General features: G+C 38.1%; 1 protein-coding gene across 2 annotated transcripts; it reads right to left on the reverse strand.

Annotated features, from left to right (window-relative positions):
- Nucleotides 1–1343: 1343 nt before the first annotated feature.
- Nucleotides 1344–16122, reverse strand: LOC100890146. 2 transcript variants are annotated; one of them, XM_030990203.1, is made up of 9 exons: nucleotides 15650–16122; nucleotides 14146–14319; nucleotides 10086–10220; nucleotides 9159–9260; nucleotides 8094–8303; nucleotides 6004–6168; nucleotides 5296–5443; nucleotides 4282–4526; nucleotides 1344–3382 (listed from the first exon to the last, which is right to left on the reverse strand). In XM_030990203.1, exons 1-9 carry the CDS (start codon nucleotides 15872–15874, stop codon nucleotides 3164–3166), a joined length of 1623 nt encoding a protein of 540 aa, XP_030846063.1. In that variant the 5' UTR covers nucleotides 15875–16122; the 3' UTR covers nucleotides 1344–3163. The 2 variants fall into 2 exon arrangements, with proteins under 2 accessions (XP_030846063.1, XP_030846064.1); XM_030990204.1 differs by lacking the exon at nucleotides 10086–10220 and having other exon boundaries at nucleotides 15650–16120.
- Between the last annotated feature and the right edge of the window lie 2928 nt (nucleotides 16123–19050).

The following is a 19050-nucleotide window of genomic DNA, read 5'->3' on the forward strand; positions in this document are numbered from 1 at the left end:
CCCATCATGGGGATGGGGGAGGTAACTTGCTAATACAGTAAATGGGGACGTGAGGCTCTTAATAGGTCGCTGTTGTGGTAAAAATCCCTAAAGATGGGTATGATTTTGTGATGGAAATTAAGTGTCTAAATATGATCCCACTTTTAGATCTTGGCCTTAATCATGGGTAACCAATGCAAATTAATCTCATCCATATTCAGACAAGGATTAAGAGTCGAGAACGGTACAACGAATCGTCTTCTTTCTCTAATAGTTTAGTGAAACGTCAAAGCTTCCGCGCTTCGCGCGGGAGGGGGGGGGGGGGGGTGGGGTGGGACTCAATTAAGACAAGGATAAAGAGTCGATGACGGTTTACAACGAATCATCTTCTTTCTCTAATAATTTAATGAAACGTTAAGCTTCCGCGCAAAGCGCAGGAGGGGGAAACTGAATTCTGACAAGGATTAAGAGTCGAGAATGGAACAACGAATCATCTTCTTTCTCTAATAATTTCATTAAACTCTGAAAGGCCACAGCTTCTGTGCTTCGCGCAGGAAGGGGAGGGGGGCTGAATTCAGAATCCAGTCAAGTAATAAGAGTCGAGAATGGTACAACGAATCGTCTTCTTTCTCTAATGATTTAATGAAACTATAAAAGGTCAAAGCTTCCGCGCTTTGCGCGGGAGGGGAAAAACTGAATCCAGACAAGGTATACGAGTCGAGAATGGTACAACAAATCGTCTTCTTTCTCTAATAATTAATGAAAGGTCAAAGCTTCCGCGTTTCGCACGTAATGGAGGGGGGGGGGGGGGGAGGACAGCAAGCTGCCTGAATATGAGTTTTTGATATCTTTTCTCGTTTATTTTGGTGATAAATAACACTTTCGCAAAATACATATTATGCTCAAATTGTTGCTCGCTCGCTTCGCTCACTAGCCGAATTGTGAAACCAGAAAATTACTTTTTCGGGCAAGAGGCTATAGCCCCTCCCCCCGATGATTGTGTCAAAAATTGTACTGGTATGGTGCTTCTAATATGACCATGAAAAAACGGTCTGCGCAATTTTCAAATTTCCGGCCCCCCCCCCCCCCCATTGGAAAATCCTGGATCCACGCCTGAAGTACACCCCCCCCCCCCCACCTCCAATTATGGAGGTAGGGGCATGCCTACTTCACTAGGTAGATGAAATACTAATTATCAAAAACCGACAACTAGGATGAGAGAATTCATTGATTTTTTTTTTTTGGGGGGGGGGCAGGTTCTGTGTGGATTTTTTGCCATTTGATTGGGGGCAGGGGGTGGGGAGCCACCCTGATAAAGTTGTAGTAGCAGCTGTACGGGAATAGATAAGAAGCATAATACATCATTATAGGTGTACAAAAGTGTATAAAATTTTATTACAATTTACATTAACCTTTAAAAGGACAACCTATATATATTCAAAAAAAAAGAAAAAAAGGATTGATAATAACACATAAATGTACAATACATACAAAGATACAAATTATACAATATATATGTTCATAACATAGAAACAGAATATTTCATGTCTAAAGCAATCTTCGACATGAACCTAAAAACAGTCTGACGTATCAAGCTATACAGTGATTACTGGCCATACAGATACTTATAAAAACATATGTCCATGAAATAGGCATTTCACAAACTACAGTCTAAATAATACATTTCGTATGATAAAAAAGTATTTTAAAATATAACAGCAGTCTCATACAATGCTGAAATCATATGCAAAATGATCATTTTACAGAAAATATATATTGTATAAGGCTATGGTTTTACATAGGTGATTAATTCCTACAACCATAAATTTACTGAAAGACAGGATTTAAAAAAAAAAGTCAGTCCAGTTTTAGAACACTGCACAATGTATATGATATTTCTGGTATATTGCAGTGGTGCTTGTTGGGTTTGAATAAATGAGAACTAATGAATTGAGTAAACATATATATCTCAAAATAATTAAAAAAAATAATTAGTACATATAATTGGAGAAAGTATTGATATAATGGTGTGATAACAATATTCCCAGGGGGAGGCAGTGAATTGAACAGAAATCAGCAATAATTTTGAAGGAATTTTTTTTGGAAAGGTTAATCCCCCCCCCCCCCCTAATGGTACATGCACATTTCTCAATTGCCTTGTATATCGTCTCTACTTGTATAGAACTTTTAGACGGCAGAAAATAAGAAGCCTCAGCAATTTTAAATTTTTAATGTAGAAAAGCAATACCCTCTTTCAGAAGTAAAATAATTTTGGGAATTAAGACTCAAATCTAAATCACACACATATATCAAATACATTGCACAAAATGGCCAAAATTAAGCACCTATTTCTCTTTACAAAAGACCGACACACAATGAATATTGCATTATGATTTGAATAGCTGCGTAACAACCAACATGTATAATCCAATATATATGTAAGTACAAATATACATCACATTAATGGTGAACGCATGGCAAGCAGTATCATCATTTCATTCTATTTACAATGACTTGACACAATTATAGATGAGACCAGTTTGATCTTAACAATACTATTTTGAGGAAGAACATCATGGCAGTCAATAATGAGAGCAAAGGTAGATAAAGAGTACAGAAACATTGGCTGACATGTTCTGAATTTTATGAAATTCGATTTAGCTATAACCATAGCTATTTGGAGTGGTGGCCAGAGTTAGCAACAGCTTTGGAAACAAAAAAACTTCCCAGGCTGACAAATACAGAGCCCAATTCAACACCCATCTTCATGAGTTTGATGTAGCCTTACATGCATTATCTGCCCCCGCTAAGACAATGCAAACAATAGGTATGCGAAGGCCAGGAAGAGCCTTGCGCAATCTAATTCACATTTGTATGCAATATACCGTACTAAAAAGGTAATTGTCATGGTCATTCATAAAATAACGAAATGTTAATCGAGTGTCATGTAACAGCCTCTCAGCCAATAGGATGCCCTCTAACAAATATCCTATTTTATATAATCCAATTTGTTATGATATACATGTATGGATCCTATGGGATTGAATGACTTAATAAAGCCCACGCATGAACGTCTCTTATATATCTGAACCACGTCTCTAACATGGTGGCAGCGGTGGGATCGATCCTTAGACTTTCACATTTTTCGACAATTATCATCAAGTTCTGCATTTCCCATGCATGCTCACATCACTGAGCAACCCTTCTTCAGGTTCTTCATCCTCAAACTTTTCCTGAATTTTGTCCTACTGAAGAAGTTGTTGCTCTCCCCAACTACAGGAGCGGCCCGAGGAGGAGGAGGGGACCTCGTCCAGAAGTCTGTCTCATTGTTGTATGTGAATTCGGGCATGACTGCCTGATCTAAGGTAGTATCCCACCAAGGCTCGGCAACGTACTCCTCTTCCTGAACACGGAAATAAAGCAGAAGACATTTGTGAGTCAATTTTAGGGTCCATGACATATTTTCCAGTGATAATTGCTCCACCATCAATTACCTACTCTATTCTCACTTCAACCCTGGACCACAGTCACTGAATCCTATAATCCTGAAGCAAAATATCAGGTTTCTCTATCAAACAATTTCTGTGAATACAAAGAATAATTTCAACACTCATCAATCTTATTTGAGACGTATATGTTATTCAAATATCATGTTCAATTACTATATCTGTTTTCCTGAAAAAATTGCAACATTTGTTTGTTTATGAGTTTTAAAAAAAAAATCACCATGTTATCTACTTAATTGAAAAGAAACTGAAACCATTTGAGGCTATGCACTTGTTATTATCGGTACCTATGTTAACAGAACAAACCTCAAAGACACTATACCTAACACTAAGACATGTATCTTAAACCTAATCTAGAACCCTACTCGAACCTTACATTCCTCACCTTTGATCTGATGATATAACACCAGGGGGGTGTTTCACAAAGATCCTAAGTTTAACTTATATCTAAGTTGGACTTAACAATTATGGAAAACCGTTAGCATCTTAGAAAATGTTTTGTAAAAGTTATTTTAAATGGCATATAAAATGTCGATTCAAATCATTGATATTTTCTATTATCGAGGGGATTTCATGTTCTTGATGTGAAATTTATGAAGAGTTTAAAAATTTTGCTTTTGAATATATTTTATATTAAGGCTACAAATAGCTCTCCATAATGTTGAAGTCCAACTAAGAATAAAGTTTGACTTTAGGATTTTGGTGATACACCCCCCAGGAGCAAACTTTGTTCTAGGAGATATTGCTAAATAACATACAGTAATGCCATTTTCAATAAACAAACAAAATTACTAACCTGTTGCCTCTGAGGATTGGGCTGTGCAACCTCAGCTTCTCCTACTGCGGCATCTACTGATGCCTCTCCATCCGTCTTCTGCCCCGCTTCTCCATCCTTTTCTTTTTCCTCTTCTTTGTCCTCCTCCTCTGATTTCTTTTCCAGCTGCTTCATGACATCCATCATTTCTTCTGTCATCCTTCCTTCTTTCTCCACTTCATCGACATAGGCCTTTATTTCTTCATCACCTGATTCTCTGTAGCACGCTATAAACAATTCCATACCAAACTAAAAATTGATAACTCACGTTACAAGGCAAACTAATGCAGCTAAGAACGCTGAGGAAATCCTGACTGCATGCAAAATATGTACCGGTAGTTCCCCATTAACAAATGTGAGTTGTGATTTCCAGACATTGTCTATGCTTGTGTCTTTGTGTTCCAAACAACCAATCTACTGCATGATTAATGATTCAGAATTGATCTAACCTGTTGGCCACTGAATTCTCAAATTCCAAATACTAGTACCGTTAGGTCTGATGCAGGAACCAACCAGGCCTGGTAGGCAAAGGGGTTAAAAGCTAGTTTCTTATGAAATGCAGTTTCATTACAAGAACTCAAAGGCATCATAGACGATAGACCCGTAGTATCTTTTATGATTGAAAATGAATGTAATAAATTCAAAATGTCTTAGCCTTGCTGTATGATGCACAGGACTAGCTATGCAAGGGCTAGGGGGCAGCTACCCCCCCCCCCACAGAATGCCCTTAATTCACAATCAAAACCATGATGAAAACATGCTTGGATTATAAATGGGAAATTTATTTCCATGAAACGCCCCTTTACCACCCCCCCCCCTCTAAATTCTTGTTTGTTTGTTTTTTGGATAAAAAATAAAAAATAATAACAATAATTAATTAATGAAAGAATAAATAAATAAATAAAATGATTGAAACAATAGATTTGTTTTTTCTTTTTTATAAATATATCAATAAATACATCAAAAATATCATAAATGATTTGCTCTTAAATTCACCTGCAAGGAACATGTCTGTAATCAAAGAGAAATGTTGAAACTTGATGTGAGCACCCCCTGATATCCGTGATATGTAACTGTAAAAAGAGCTTCTGTTAGTGTTAGAGAATTCTTTCAAGAATTCATTCAAGGCCTGAACACCGTACACCTAATGGAAAGAAGAAGAAGAAAAAAAAAAACAAGAATGATGATAACATTGATCTATTATAGCTATAGGGCAGACACTATTTAAATATAGCCTTCAATACCTTCACACCAAAAATTAAGATTATCTGAATGCAAAATTCTATTTTGTACACTTTTCACACAGAATATTTCAGAAAAAGAGAGTAATATCTAGGGTTTAAAGCAATAGCCTGAAGGCAAACAATAGCAATCATTCCTCCTCATTAGGAATGGTTGGCAGCTATGATACTCTACTGTGCTTTAGTGAAAATTCTTTATATGCATTTGCATTCTAAATGGACACAGAATGATTCATTTTGTGCTTCTGAAAACAAGTGGGCCTTCAATAAGGCTTTGAAAATGAAAACAGATTTTTTTTCTCCCTAATGACAAGTGTAAGGTTGTTCCAAAACATGGTTATTATTTGACATTCATTGTCCTTCAGGATGTCTAGAAAACATGATGATAATAATGGTTTAAAAAAAATTAAGACCCCTCTAATATAAAGTGCCACTGATGAATTCCTAGAAGAACAGTACCTACCTTGACATCCTTGTCACATAGATCTTGGAGCTCATCCCGCCAGCTGATGTTCATGTCTGTGTATGAAGGAGGGTATGGGACTACAGCCCCAATGATCACCAAAGCCTTAGCAGCGTCTTCCCTCCAGGAGAGACCATTGGCATGTCTTAACGCCCATTCATAACACTGAAAGGAAGAAGAGAAATATATTATTTTAACCCATTGCCTACATTGCCTTTCATTGTCAGGCAAGTGCTGGAGAAGGCCAAAGAGAGACACATCCCCATCCATTGGAATTTTGTGGACTTCAAAGCAGCATTCGATACTGTCTGGAGGGATGCTTTATGGAAGTGCCTTCTTTCAGTAGGAGTTGAGAAGAACCTGATTGACCTCATCGAGTATAGGTATGATCAGACCAAATGTGCTGTCATCGTAAATGGTAAAGTTACGGAATGGTTCCAAGTTAAGACAGGTGTCAGGCAAGGCTGTCTTCTTTCCCCAAGTCTGTTCAACATCTTCCTTGAGTTCGTGATGGCAGATGTCAAAAACCTAGACAGTGGAGTACAGATGGGTGGCATACGCATTAACAACATCCGCTATGCAGATGACACCACTCTACTCGAACTCATCTATGACAAACTCCAAATATCAACAAACAAGCTGGTGGAAGTTTGTGGTAAATGGGGAATGAAAATCAACACAGCTAAATGCAGAATCATGACAATCGATGATGAGGAGACTTCAATAGATGGCAACCCTATAGAGAAGGTAGAAGACTTTGTCTTCCTTGGAAGTGTAGTCCCCTCGGTTACCAAAGATGTCAAGAGACGCACAAATCTAGCTTCCTGGGCATTTGGCAGACTGAGAAACAATATATGGACCAACCAAGATATTTCAAGAGCCCTGAAGGTCAGGATTTATAATGCCCTCATTCGTCCTATAGCCACCTACGGGTCTGAGACGTGGACGCTAAGGAAAAATGACCGGGATAAACTGGAGACCTTTGAGATGAGATGTCTGCGGACAATAGCAGGAGTCCATCTTCTAGATAAAATTAGAAGCGTAGACATAAGAAAGTCATTGAAAATCTCCAAGACAATAAATGAGGAAATATCCAACCGCCGCCTGAAATGGTTTGGACATGTGGTACGTATGCCACAGGAACGCCTACCAATACAAGTCCACACCAATGACTTTACTGTGCCACGGCCACCAGGACGTCCTCCCCTGAGGTGGAAAGACCAAATCCGCCAAGACTCTGGATTAAGCCTGGAGGCTGCCCAACACCAAGCCCAGGACAGAAATGAATGGAGGCAGACCACCCGTAGGAGCGCAAGGGGACACTCCGTCCTGTGCACTTAAGTCAGTAAGTAAGTCAACCCATTGCCTACAGAAGCCAGGCGATCCATGGGTACTAGAGAACTCAGTAGTCATAGGGTTAATATATACAGGTATACATTCAGACTTGGTCAGATCTATAGACATTAATTCATCCCAAATCGCTCCTTAGTTGTTTCTGTGGAAAATGAAGTAAACATTGTTAGACCTCAACGATTTACAGATATTATTACCCTGGTCATCAAATTCATTCCAGCACAATGTGCACCAGCTCCATGCACTGGGGATTATTCCTACCACATGGTTGCTGTGAGGGCATATATGGCAATCAATTAATATCACAAAGGCTTTCATTTGTGGTCCTACAGTACAGGTCCCCATTCCTCTCCTGGCTATGGAGTCGCACATGTAGATTAATGACTTGCCAATTAAAGGACATTATGTCGGGGATCAAACCGAAGACCTATGTATTGTCTGTCATATATCAACTACTTGTATAAAATGGTTGTGTCATGTCAATCAAATACAATGGAAACGGCGTGCATGGCTTAATTGTTCTGAACTAATACTACATCGCAGGAGTGAAATAATTAGTTCACAGAAATCCTCTAAAAGGTCTAGCAGTCCTTTGAGATCTGCTCGCCATGCCAAGCGATCCTTTCGAGATGTTAAATTGTTAAGGGATCAGGCTAGCTACTCAGTGAGACAGTATTTCGTATTAAGCGAAATATAAATCCAGATTATTATTATTATTATTATGTCACCATACTTACAGCATATCTTCCTGATGACCATCCTTCGCCTCCACTACCGGTGGTTTCCTCTACGAACTGGACCAGATCAGCCATGTCTGCGGAGATGTCGTGTTTCCTTATAACATAGCTGGCTTCATCACAGTAGTCTCCATGAGCCATCAGGCCAATCTGAATGTTCGGTATGTCAGACATGAGGCGGGTGACAGTGTCTCGCAGATGATCTTGGATCTGTAGAATTGGGCACAAATTAATCAAGTGAAACCTGTATACAAAGACTGCTCAAGGGATACAAGAAAAATATGTGGTCTTTATAGGCAGGTAGCCTTTATGTACAGATTCCTTTACTGTAGGTTTCAATGAAAAAGGTTTTCAAGGGAAATGAAAAATATGGTCTTAATAGTGACAGGTGGTCACTATAGCAGGTTTTGATTGTTGTTCATGAGGGCTAAATAGTAATTACGATATCTGCAATAATATGATTGCAGGGGCCTCAGGGAGAACATTATTAATACTGATGAGGCTACCCTGGGCCCTTGGTACACAAGACATTTTTGTATTACTACTTTACTACGAGTATTGTGTGCAAAGAGTTTATGCACCAACTTTAATAAAACATCAAAAATGTGTGTATCGTCAGTGGCCCTATTGTAAAGTTAATATGGACATTGTATGAGTTTAGGGGAATTTGTGCCTTCAGCTCATTTACTTTTTTTCTGATGGTCAATGAAAACTATCCCCAATTCTTACATACAGTGCACATGTACTTTTTTTCTTTTTCAACATTTGACGTTGAAGACGAATACTATGTCCAATTATATGTACTGACAACATCAAAATCCTTCTATCTTCATTGAGTTCTACCAGGGCACCGTCTTACAAATTAAAGAGTTGATTTCAATCGCAATTTACTTGTGAATAATATCAATCGGAACTATGTACATTAGAGACAGGAGACTGCAAACTTGCGATTGATTAGAGGACTTGCGATTGATTTGGATTAATCGTAACTCTTTGTAAGACGGGGGCCCAGCAGGTGTAGATTTGTCAGACCCAATTACAAAATGACCTTGAATTTGACCTTACCGTTGACAGGAGAGCAAACATGTCTCCATTTGTGTCGAAGGAAAACACAATATCCACCTTCCGTCGCGAGGTCATACTGGAAGCAAAGCTGTTCAGTACCTCCTATACAATCAAAGGCAAAATAATTGAAGCTTTGAGTTCACAGATAACCTAAAGTTCTTGTTTAATAGTTCATCCTCTGATTCGCTCTCTCTTTTTATACATTGAACATGAATCATGAAATAGTCTAGAATTTCAATTTTCAATCCACATGTTTAGATTGACTCAATACTATTTTCACATAATACATGATTGGTTGACGAAAACAAAATTAAAAATGAAGACACGAATCTCAATATTTTAATTTATACATTATACATAAAGGGAAGTCATAATTGAAATGCATGTTCAGTTCCTTTTTAATCATATAAAAACAGTGACAAAGACATGAACAAATAGTTTATACTGTAGTACAGCATGTTCAATATGTTAAAAATACCTTTAAATGTTGGGTGAGGAATTAAAGATGATTAACATCTAATCAACCCTTGCATTTATACACAAAAGACAAATGGGATGGCTTCATTATGGTATGAGGAAGGGAGAAAGAGGTGGGGGAGAAAAATAGTACTAGAGAAAACAAAATAGCAATAAACAGATGATGAAAAATGCTAAGAGCATTGTGGAGGTAGAGAGCAAGCAAGAAAGATATAATAATAGAGAGAGAGAGAGAGGGGGGGGGGGGAGGGGGAGGGGTGGCAAGGGGGAGGTGGATAGAGAAAATGAACATAAATAAAACAATTATGAAAAATTGACACAATTAGAAGAGATCGAAGCAGAAATTAAATAGAAGAATAAAAGGTAACATGAAAAGAGTTGAAAGAATGTTCAGTAAAACAGAAAAATGAAGAGTGGAGAGAAAATCTTGATTTCATTCATTCAACAAACCTGTCTCTCTCCTTCCCCCATTTCTTTCTCCTCCACGATCTTTGGACCATTGGTACACTTAACTATGATGTTCTCCCCATCCTTGAGACAATCTTCATAAGCATAATTCTTCATCTCAAGAGTCATGTCGCCAATCTTAATTCAGAAAATGAAAAGATTTGGGTACGTGAATTTTTGCCCACTTTATATTGAGTTTTGCTTGAAATTGTATCATTTCTCTCCCCCAAGTTACAACCATCATTCAAGTTAAAGTTATAGAGCTCAAGATAAATGTAAAAGGTGGGTTTTAATAATACCCCCTTCACATACACAGATTTTTCTTAGGAGTCCTTACGGATCGCGAAACTTCACTGATCGTTCATGGATCCTTACGATTTGACCACTTTTACGACCTATTTAAGAGTTGTTACGAGTTGTTTGATTTGATTTGATTTGATTTGATTTATTGGTTTCTGCATCTTTTTTCTTTTTTTTCATCATAACATTTTCATGAACATAATATGGCTTGATACAATATTTCAAGTGTATATAATTTTATACAGATAATAAGCGATATTAAACACATATATTGAATTTAAACAAATATATTGAATGCATAATTAACAGAAATAAGCAAAGTAGCTTGACGTGCCGGCAGCTACTTACGGTTTATTACGAGTTATTACGATGTATTTATGGCAAAATTCCACGAGTTGCTAAGAATACGTATCACAGATAATTACGATCAACTTACGGGCAAATAACGACCTGTTTACGTGTTAATACGAATAGTTACGAGTAATGCCTGGATGACATTTGCCCCGGGCGCCGTACAATAAATTGGTCTACGATTTTTCATGCGATTTTGGGGGCATCGTAGAAGGCTACGGGCTACGATGTTTGTGTTTACATTATCTACGAGCATCGTGCCATTTCTTGTATTGGCCGTCGGGGGCGAGCCGGGGCAAATCCATACAGAGGCTGCTCGGAGATCATGCAATTTCAGTGCAGTAGTCGTGCAGTCTCCGCACGGAAATCGTACTAGGCCCTTGCAGCTTCCGTGCAGAGGTTGCGCGGAGAAGGCGCGGTGACCGAGCAGCCGCAGTGCTAATGTTTGCCTCCATGATTCTGTCATAACATAGCATGATGCACAACACTGCACATGGTCAGTAAATAAAATTGAAAAAATTTAAATTTGTAAATGATAAAAGTTTTAATTTCAATTGAATAAATATTTGTCAAACAGCCACAAAAGCAAACGACAGAAAAGTAATTGACAGAAAATCACAAGAAGCATTCATAATTTTCTTGTTTCTCGCAGTCTTAAAACAAAAACTCTTTCATTTAATGAAGAACATTAACTTTTATTTTATTTACGGGGTATGCTAATTGACTTGATCTCTGTACGGTACTAAAGTGGTGTTACCCATGTAATATGATAAGTATTAAGAGCAATATTTATAACTGTACTGTATTGTACTGCACGATTTCAAATTTATTCATGTTTCCAACAAAACATTACAAATCAATTATAAGCATTTAAAAGAAATGTAAGAAATACATGTTGGAAACAGAGGGGTCCACTAAAAAGCAATGCTTGTACAAGTGTGAACACCTCAAATGATAATAGGAATAATGAGTAATTAAATTAACTAATCTGTAACTACAAAAAACTACAAAATAGGGGAAAGAAAAAGGGGGATGCCAACAGAGACGAGAAAGGGACAAGACAATATTTTACACGACAAAGATAGAAGAACACGGTCATAATACAAAGAGTAGACAATGGGGTTACCACGTACAGTGCTATATTTGAAAAGACGACCTTCGTCATTGCCTTGTTTTCGTTCACATTCTGCCCCATTAATATTCTCCTGGTTTTCCTTATATCGTCCAAAAATCCCATTCGTTTTGCACGTAGTGCTTGTCATTCCTAGTTAGGTGCTTTCCTCATGTCCTTTTCCATTCAAATTTCATAGGCATAGTCTCTAACATCTCTTCAAGGTCACTACATTCTTCGATTTTCGAAATCACTCATGCATAACCGTCCAGGCGCCATTTTGACCGTTTCTGGTCCATGTTAAGGCCTTTCTATCTTCCTTCCTATCTCCACTATCCTAGATCCTACAAACTTCTAATAAATTCCTCTACATAGTCTAAGAGATGTTCTTTAATCTGTGACGTATAACCTGCCCTTCAAAATGCCATCTTCATACATACTCAAAATTCAAATCTGAAACCGACTCCATCAAAAATCTCTAAAATTCTTGAAAAATTGACCCCTAAATATTCTAAAACTGCCATAACTTTCTCATATAAATTCTGTTTTGTATTTAAATCTCACAGTATCTTTATCCCATAATTGCACATAGACATGCCAAATTTCACGCTCCAATGGTTCTGCAAAACATAAATAGCGCCCTCTAAATTTCTGGAAATTGGCTTTCTTTCTGTGGCCGTATCTCCATTATGGCTTGGCAGAACCGTACCCTTTTTTGGATTAAGATACTTGAAGATATGCCCTTTCCAGCCATATACAAAATTATATACCCTATCACTGACCAAATTTGAGAAAATTACCCTCCAAATTTGCCATTTTCAAGAAAACTCTGAAATAACTTCAACTTGCCCTAAAATAGCGATCGTTATACCTACATCAATGAAACTTGGCAGAAACATGTATCCATATACTGTACGTGACAACTGTTTGCTAAGTTTAGTAAAATTAGAATATGTCAGCGCAAAGTTATCGCCCAAAAATGATGAATTTACTATGCATTACGTAATAGCGCGTTTTCTGCGTGCAATATATTGCGCGCAAATAACAATGGTGTCAAACTGACCTCAATGAAGTGCCCTTTCGAATGATACCAAGTATGGTATATGTTCACATAGAAAATTGTGAGTAAATGGCATTTGAACAAAGGTCACTATACGAATTCCGCTGAGTTTCCGCCCGAATCTAACACGTATCGGCTAGGACGTCATTTTTTCAGACTGCTTTTCGCCCCTTAAATGTCCTTTTTTTTCCTTGAAAATTTGCAGTGGCATACCAAGTTCCAATATGCAGGGCACCTCTTGGCCGGATTTTTGAAATTGGTCAAGGGGGCCATTCAAGACACCATTTTGTTCTATAAATCTATTTTACATCATGTGTTTCGATAGGATTGTCATAGAAAAAAAGAGAGTGGTTTACAAAAATAACCATGAAATTCTCTTTCTAATGATACCAAATACGGCCCATATATAAGGAGACATAAAGAGAGAGAGAAAAAACAATTTAACTCCGGTCATAATACAGATCCTGTATGTTTTCCGCCCATGCATTACACGCATTGTCTATGGGGCATATCGGGTTCATGCTTTTGGCCCCCAGAACGATCTTTATTGCAATGACGAACATGCACCAAATCCCATTGGTTTTTACACGCAGTGCTTGTCAGCCCTTTCTAGGTTCCCCTATCCCAATTTCTTTCAAGCTTCGTAGGCATAGCCACTACCATCCCATCAAGGTCACTGTTGAGGCCTTTCTTTCGTCCTACGAAAGAGGGTGGTTTACAAAAACAACCATGAAATTCTCTTTCTAATGATACCAAATACGGCCCATATATAAGGAGACATAAAGAGAGAGAGAAAAAAACAATTTAACTCCGGTCATAATACAGATCCTGTATGTTTTCCGCCCATGCATTACACGCATTGTCTATGGGGCATATCGGGTTCATGCTTTTGGCCCCCAGAACGATCTTTATTGCAATGACGAACATGCACCAAATCCCATTGGTTTTTACACTAGGTTCCCCTATCCCAATTTCTTTCAAGCTTCGTAGGCATAGCCACTACCATCCCATCAAGGTCACTGTTGAGGCCTTTCTTCCGTCCTACCTATCTCCAATATCACAGAAGCTTACAGACTTCGTACACATTGTTCTGGATAGTCCGAGAGAAGCTCTTTCGTCCCATCTTTCGTTTGACACGTAGAAACATGGAGTCATTGCACGCACATCGTTGTGATACGATTGCATTTCTAGTGATTCTTCTTCTTATTATTATTATTATTCTTGTTATAATTAATACTCACATGCAATGTATAGCGATACTCGTTAAAGAGACTTGGTGTAGCTCTTAATTTGCTCAATATTTCGGAGTTGGCTGATGTGTTGTAGATAGCTAAGGAGACGACACCTTTATCGTTACCGGGGAGACGTATCCTGGGGAGATGCAAGTGAACCTTCAGGGTCTCCTTCTTCAGAAGCTACAGATTTAAACAACATTGAACATGAAAAACATGGTTTATTACAAAGGAGGCAAAGGAGACATATTACACATCTGTTCATATTTTAGTCAACAAAAAATCCTTTTTTAAATATTTTCTTTTTTAATATTTCCTTTTAATTCTTACATAATTTATTTATTGAATATAAAAGAAATTATGTGGAAAAAACATTCAAGCCTATGGCTACTGCCTAAATAAACCGGATAGCACAAGGAGGAGAAATAATACACATCGTGACTTTTCCATTTAATACAAAAATTAATTTAAAAAAGCGGGATGAACATACAATGCAACAAAATACAACGAACATGTCATGTGGGCATTCAGAAAATTGGTTTGAATATCCTGTATTATATACCTCACTTAAGAAATCCAGCCATCTGATTGGTCGAAATTGCAGTCGGGATTTTAGCCATTAATTCCCGTAAAGAAACGAAAAATGCCAAAACCAATAGTCCAAGAGTAAAATTCCGGCAAAATTCCAGTTACCGTAAAAAAAATAAAATCTTGCTGCGATACCCTTTGGTTTACGTGTTAAAATGTTCTTTGAGCAAGCGCGGACACCACAGTTCTTTTTGTCTGCGATTCCCAACTGATTGAAATTTTCAGTCATTTTTCGGGCGGTGATATAAACAGACAGTAGACCCTATATCAGATTTTCTGTGATGTTTTAACCAATCTTTACTTGATAAAAGGATAAGGTATGAATTCTTGGTAGATTTTTGTTGAATTCGGCATATAAAAGGGATATCGAATGCTTTAATACTTGAGGACTGGCTGTTTCTATACTGGCTCTCGGGAAATTTGCCTCTGCTGCACCCGTCGGCGCGCCACCCACCCATGCGCGCCTCGGGTGATAGCAGAGGAGGCAAATTTCCCTTGAGCGTATAAAAATAGCCAGTCCTCTCATAGCAGTCGATATCTCTATACTATTAAGTAGACAGTAGACCCTATATATAAAAAATTATATCATCTAGCTCAAATAATAACAAATTTTAAAAAAAGGACTTCCGTCATGGGCAAGACGCGGTATAGATCTATGAAGAAAAGACATTATGTGTTACAAAGTTATCAAAGTTATCCTGCGTCTTCCAATTATCAATCAAATTCAGATGAATCATAATGTTTGTAGCATTCATAATTCAGTACGTGTCAGATTCATATCTGCATATCTTCAAGCTAATTTTATCTTCCTCTCCTCGTCGACAATCCAATCACCAATGCAAAGACATTTTTAGTCTCTTTAAATCTAAATTAGCCTAGTACCAACAAAATTAGCTGAGTTAATTGGGCTTGGAAATGAGCTGACCTTCACTTTCAATTCCATCTCTTCTCTGACGCCATATCCATACATAGTCTGGCTTCTCTTCAGAACTTTACCGCCGAATTTGAGAGTAATAACATCTGCCGGTGCCTTCTCCTCTTCCGCTACCTTCTCGCACAACTGCTGGGTTGTCGTCGTCGCGATTACGGGGATGCGAACGGTGCGACCGCTGGTCAACTTCACCTGCACGTCTTTCGTGTCGAAACCCATGATTTACGTTTGGGTCGAGATTCGATTCTGAATTATTAACAGACTACCGTTTGTCGACTGTATCACAGCTTCTTGTCTCAGGGTGTCAACAGGCAGGTAATGTCTTCTAATTATGGTGAAACACCAGAATTTCGGCTGTTTTTATCAGTGCCTCTTTTTCCGTGTTGTGGATGGCTTTTATACGGAACTAGCAGACGTCTATTTTGGGTAACCAATCAGAACCACTCCAGCAAAGCATAGAGAGTCAATGCTAATGCGTATTGACCTTTAGCACTGCATACATGCTGTGAGGCAGAATACACAAATATACACACCACACAATATCGCAAGGACTCTACACAATCATGTCGATGCAGCTATAAGCAAAGTTTGACACTAGACTTACAATTTTAATTTTAATTTTAAATTATTCTTTTTAACATCAGTAAGTTGAAAAAAATGTATTTTACTGCTATTTAGGTGTCATCAATTGTCACTAAAGTACCGATTTTTAGTGAAATCAGTTGAGTTTTGTACAGTGGTGTTTGAAATGTTGAGAATCAAAAGCACAGCTTTTACTACACAGCCAGGATAGTGATGCTCCCAAAGACGTTTAAATATATGCTCCTATGTATATGTACTTATGTGTGATCAGAACCGTGTATTTTGCCTAGCGCGTGTAGTATTGAGCTAAATATAGCTCATTCCGTCATGCCAAAAATAAACACGTACACTATACTTTTTGGACACCGTGAAAGTTCTTGCCAATCTTGGGCGTGTCTCGATCTGGGGCGTATATTATGCCTGCGTGAGTATATGAGCTTGTATGAGAATCGCAGTAGAAGAAGATGAACGGGAGGAGAAGAGGAGAGAAGAAGGAAAAAAGAAGAAGGAGAAGAAGGAGAAGAAGAAGAAGAAGAAGAAGAAAGAGAAGAAGGAAAAGAGAAGAAGATCAAGGATAAAAAAGAATTTAAAAAGAAGAAGAAACAGCAGAAGAGGAAGAAGAAAAATATATAAATATATTTTGATTTAAAGAGATAGGCCCAGAAAGATGTGTCAAAAAAGGGTGAAAGGAGGGATAAACTCACATATCCCTGGTGAAAGGAAATATACCGTCTGTAAAAACAAACGAATTAAGAAAGAAAACAAAATGGTAACATTCTATATGTTCACAATTAAGCCTAGCTACGTACATGACTTTGTGGAAAACGTTGTAATCTGGGGCCAGGGTTGGGGGGGGGGGGGGAGAGAGACTTGTGATTTTACTTTATGGTCACTATCTCATTTTTTAATAAAGACGTTTCCCTTTATGATGACCTTAAAATAAAAAAATCTAATTGTTTTTAAACACTTATACCCATTCACAGTGGCCTCAAACACCGCGACAGCAGCGGGACTGTCCCGCTGCTGTCGCGGTGTTGTCTTCAGTGTGAAGGCTCGGACCCGTTATAAACTATCGCGGGATAACACCGCCTAGCGATAACGCCGACACAAACTATCGCTAGGCACGCCTAGCTACAGCAGCGGGACAGTCCCGCTGCTGTCGCGGTGTTTACTCAGTGTGAAGGCTCTCCGCTATAACACCGCGACAAACACGTGTAATTTGTTTACTTACCTATCACTGACCTCTGTTCTCCAGCAATGGGGAACATAACGTGAAATAGAAATAAAGTAACCAGTGGATTCAAATTGATTTTATTATTATGTAGATATTATAATTATCCAAATAAAAATATTTCACACTTCAAAAAATTAAAACATTCTGATTGGAAGCAATAAAAATGCTAGTTTTTTAAAAAGTAATATGATCGAGGATACAAAAAGCAACTTGACATGTTTACGAAAACCCCGCGCTGAAGTATTTCCGGTCATATCGGGGTCACTCGCGGGTCATGAGCCATGCATACACGTTTTGTTACGGAGGTAATAAAAATCACCCGCTGCAGCGTGAATGGGTTCATGATATTTATCCCGCTGCTGCAGCGGGATAACTTTTCTACTGTGAATGCATTTGTAGCGGTGTTATGGCGGTGTCGCCGCTCCGCTACAACGCCGCTACAAATTTTAAAACCACTAGCTGTGAATGGGGTATTAGTTACAAATTTATATACTCTTTCTGGTAAGTTAAAGTCGAATCGGCCATTTCTTGTATCATAATCAAGTAAGTCAGTAACAAGATCGAAGTTGGATCGAAGTTGGATCGTATATTTAAGGATTCGAACTAGTATATTTCATGCACGTGATGCGATACGAGTTGTTTTGATGTTTGGTTGACTTCATGGAGTGGATAAGACATAGAGCATATTCTGATCCTTGAACCTCGTAACTCGCAGGGCCGTAGCCAGAGTTTGATTTTTGATATGATTTGATTTTTTAGGTGGTCTGTTGTCAACAGACCACCTATTGTTTTCGTCAGAATTTTCTTCTTTATTTATTTATTTATTTATTTATTATTCTTTATTTTTATTTCTTCCCGTTTTTTGTTTATCGATTAACTCAAGATCGGTTGTGTTAATTTCTTTCAATTTTGACACAGTCATAGGTCATTGTCATGATACGTGACAGGAACATTTTCAAGGTCATCAGGTCATCGTGACGTCATCCAGGCGCCATTTTGTGAAATCACGTTATCCATCATATCTTCGTGATGCATAAGCAAAGGTCATTCATATTCATATCACATATACTTCAGGTCAAGGGTCAACAGGTCATGTCATCAAAGGTCACATAAAGGTCACGACGCGCACGTACACGTGCGTCAAAATTTACAAATGCTCAAAATCACTTAACTATTAAAGGAGAGTACGAATCAGGTCATTTTAAGCATTTCAAAATTTTCCGTCCGTAAGTGTCCCCGCGCGCGTTGCGCGCGCTCATAGCGCGCGGAAAAGGTCAAATTCAAAATTTTTACATGATTTAAATTCCTCTTACCGTAAATGACAATTTACTTTTTTTTTCAGTCACCCTTGACCTTTCATAAGGCCGTGAGCGCGCGTCAAAGTTCAAAATCCGCGCGTGCTGCTATGGGCAATATAATGCAAATTTGATCAAAAAACATGCCATTTTAAAAATCATAATAGCTCTTCAGATAGTCCATTGACCCCAACTTTTATATCATGGTTAGAAAAAGCATGAGTTGGAGATATGATTCCATGTCTCATTTGAACCCTCAATTGACTCATGACGTCATCATAATG

This window comes from Strongylocentrotus purpuratus, unplaced genomic scaffold (genome assembly GCF_000002235.5).
Source record: "Strongylocentrotus purpuratus isolate Spur 01 unplaced genomic scaffold, Spur_5.0 spur5_scaffold_19, whole genome shotgun sequence".
Classification (NCBI taxonomy): domain Eukaryota; kingdom Metazoa; phylum Echinodermata; class Echinoidea; order Camarodonta; family Strongylocentrotidae; genus Strongylocentrotus; species Strongylocentrotus purpuratus.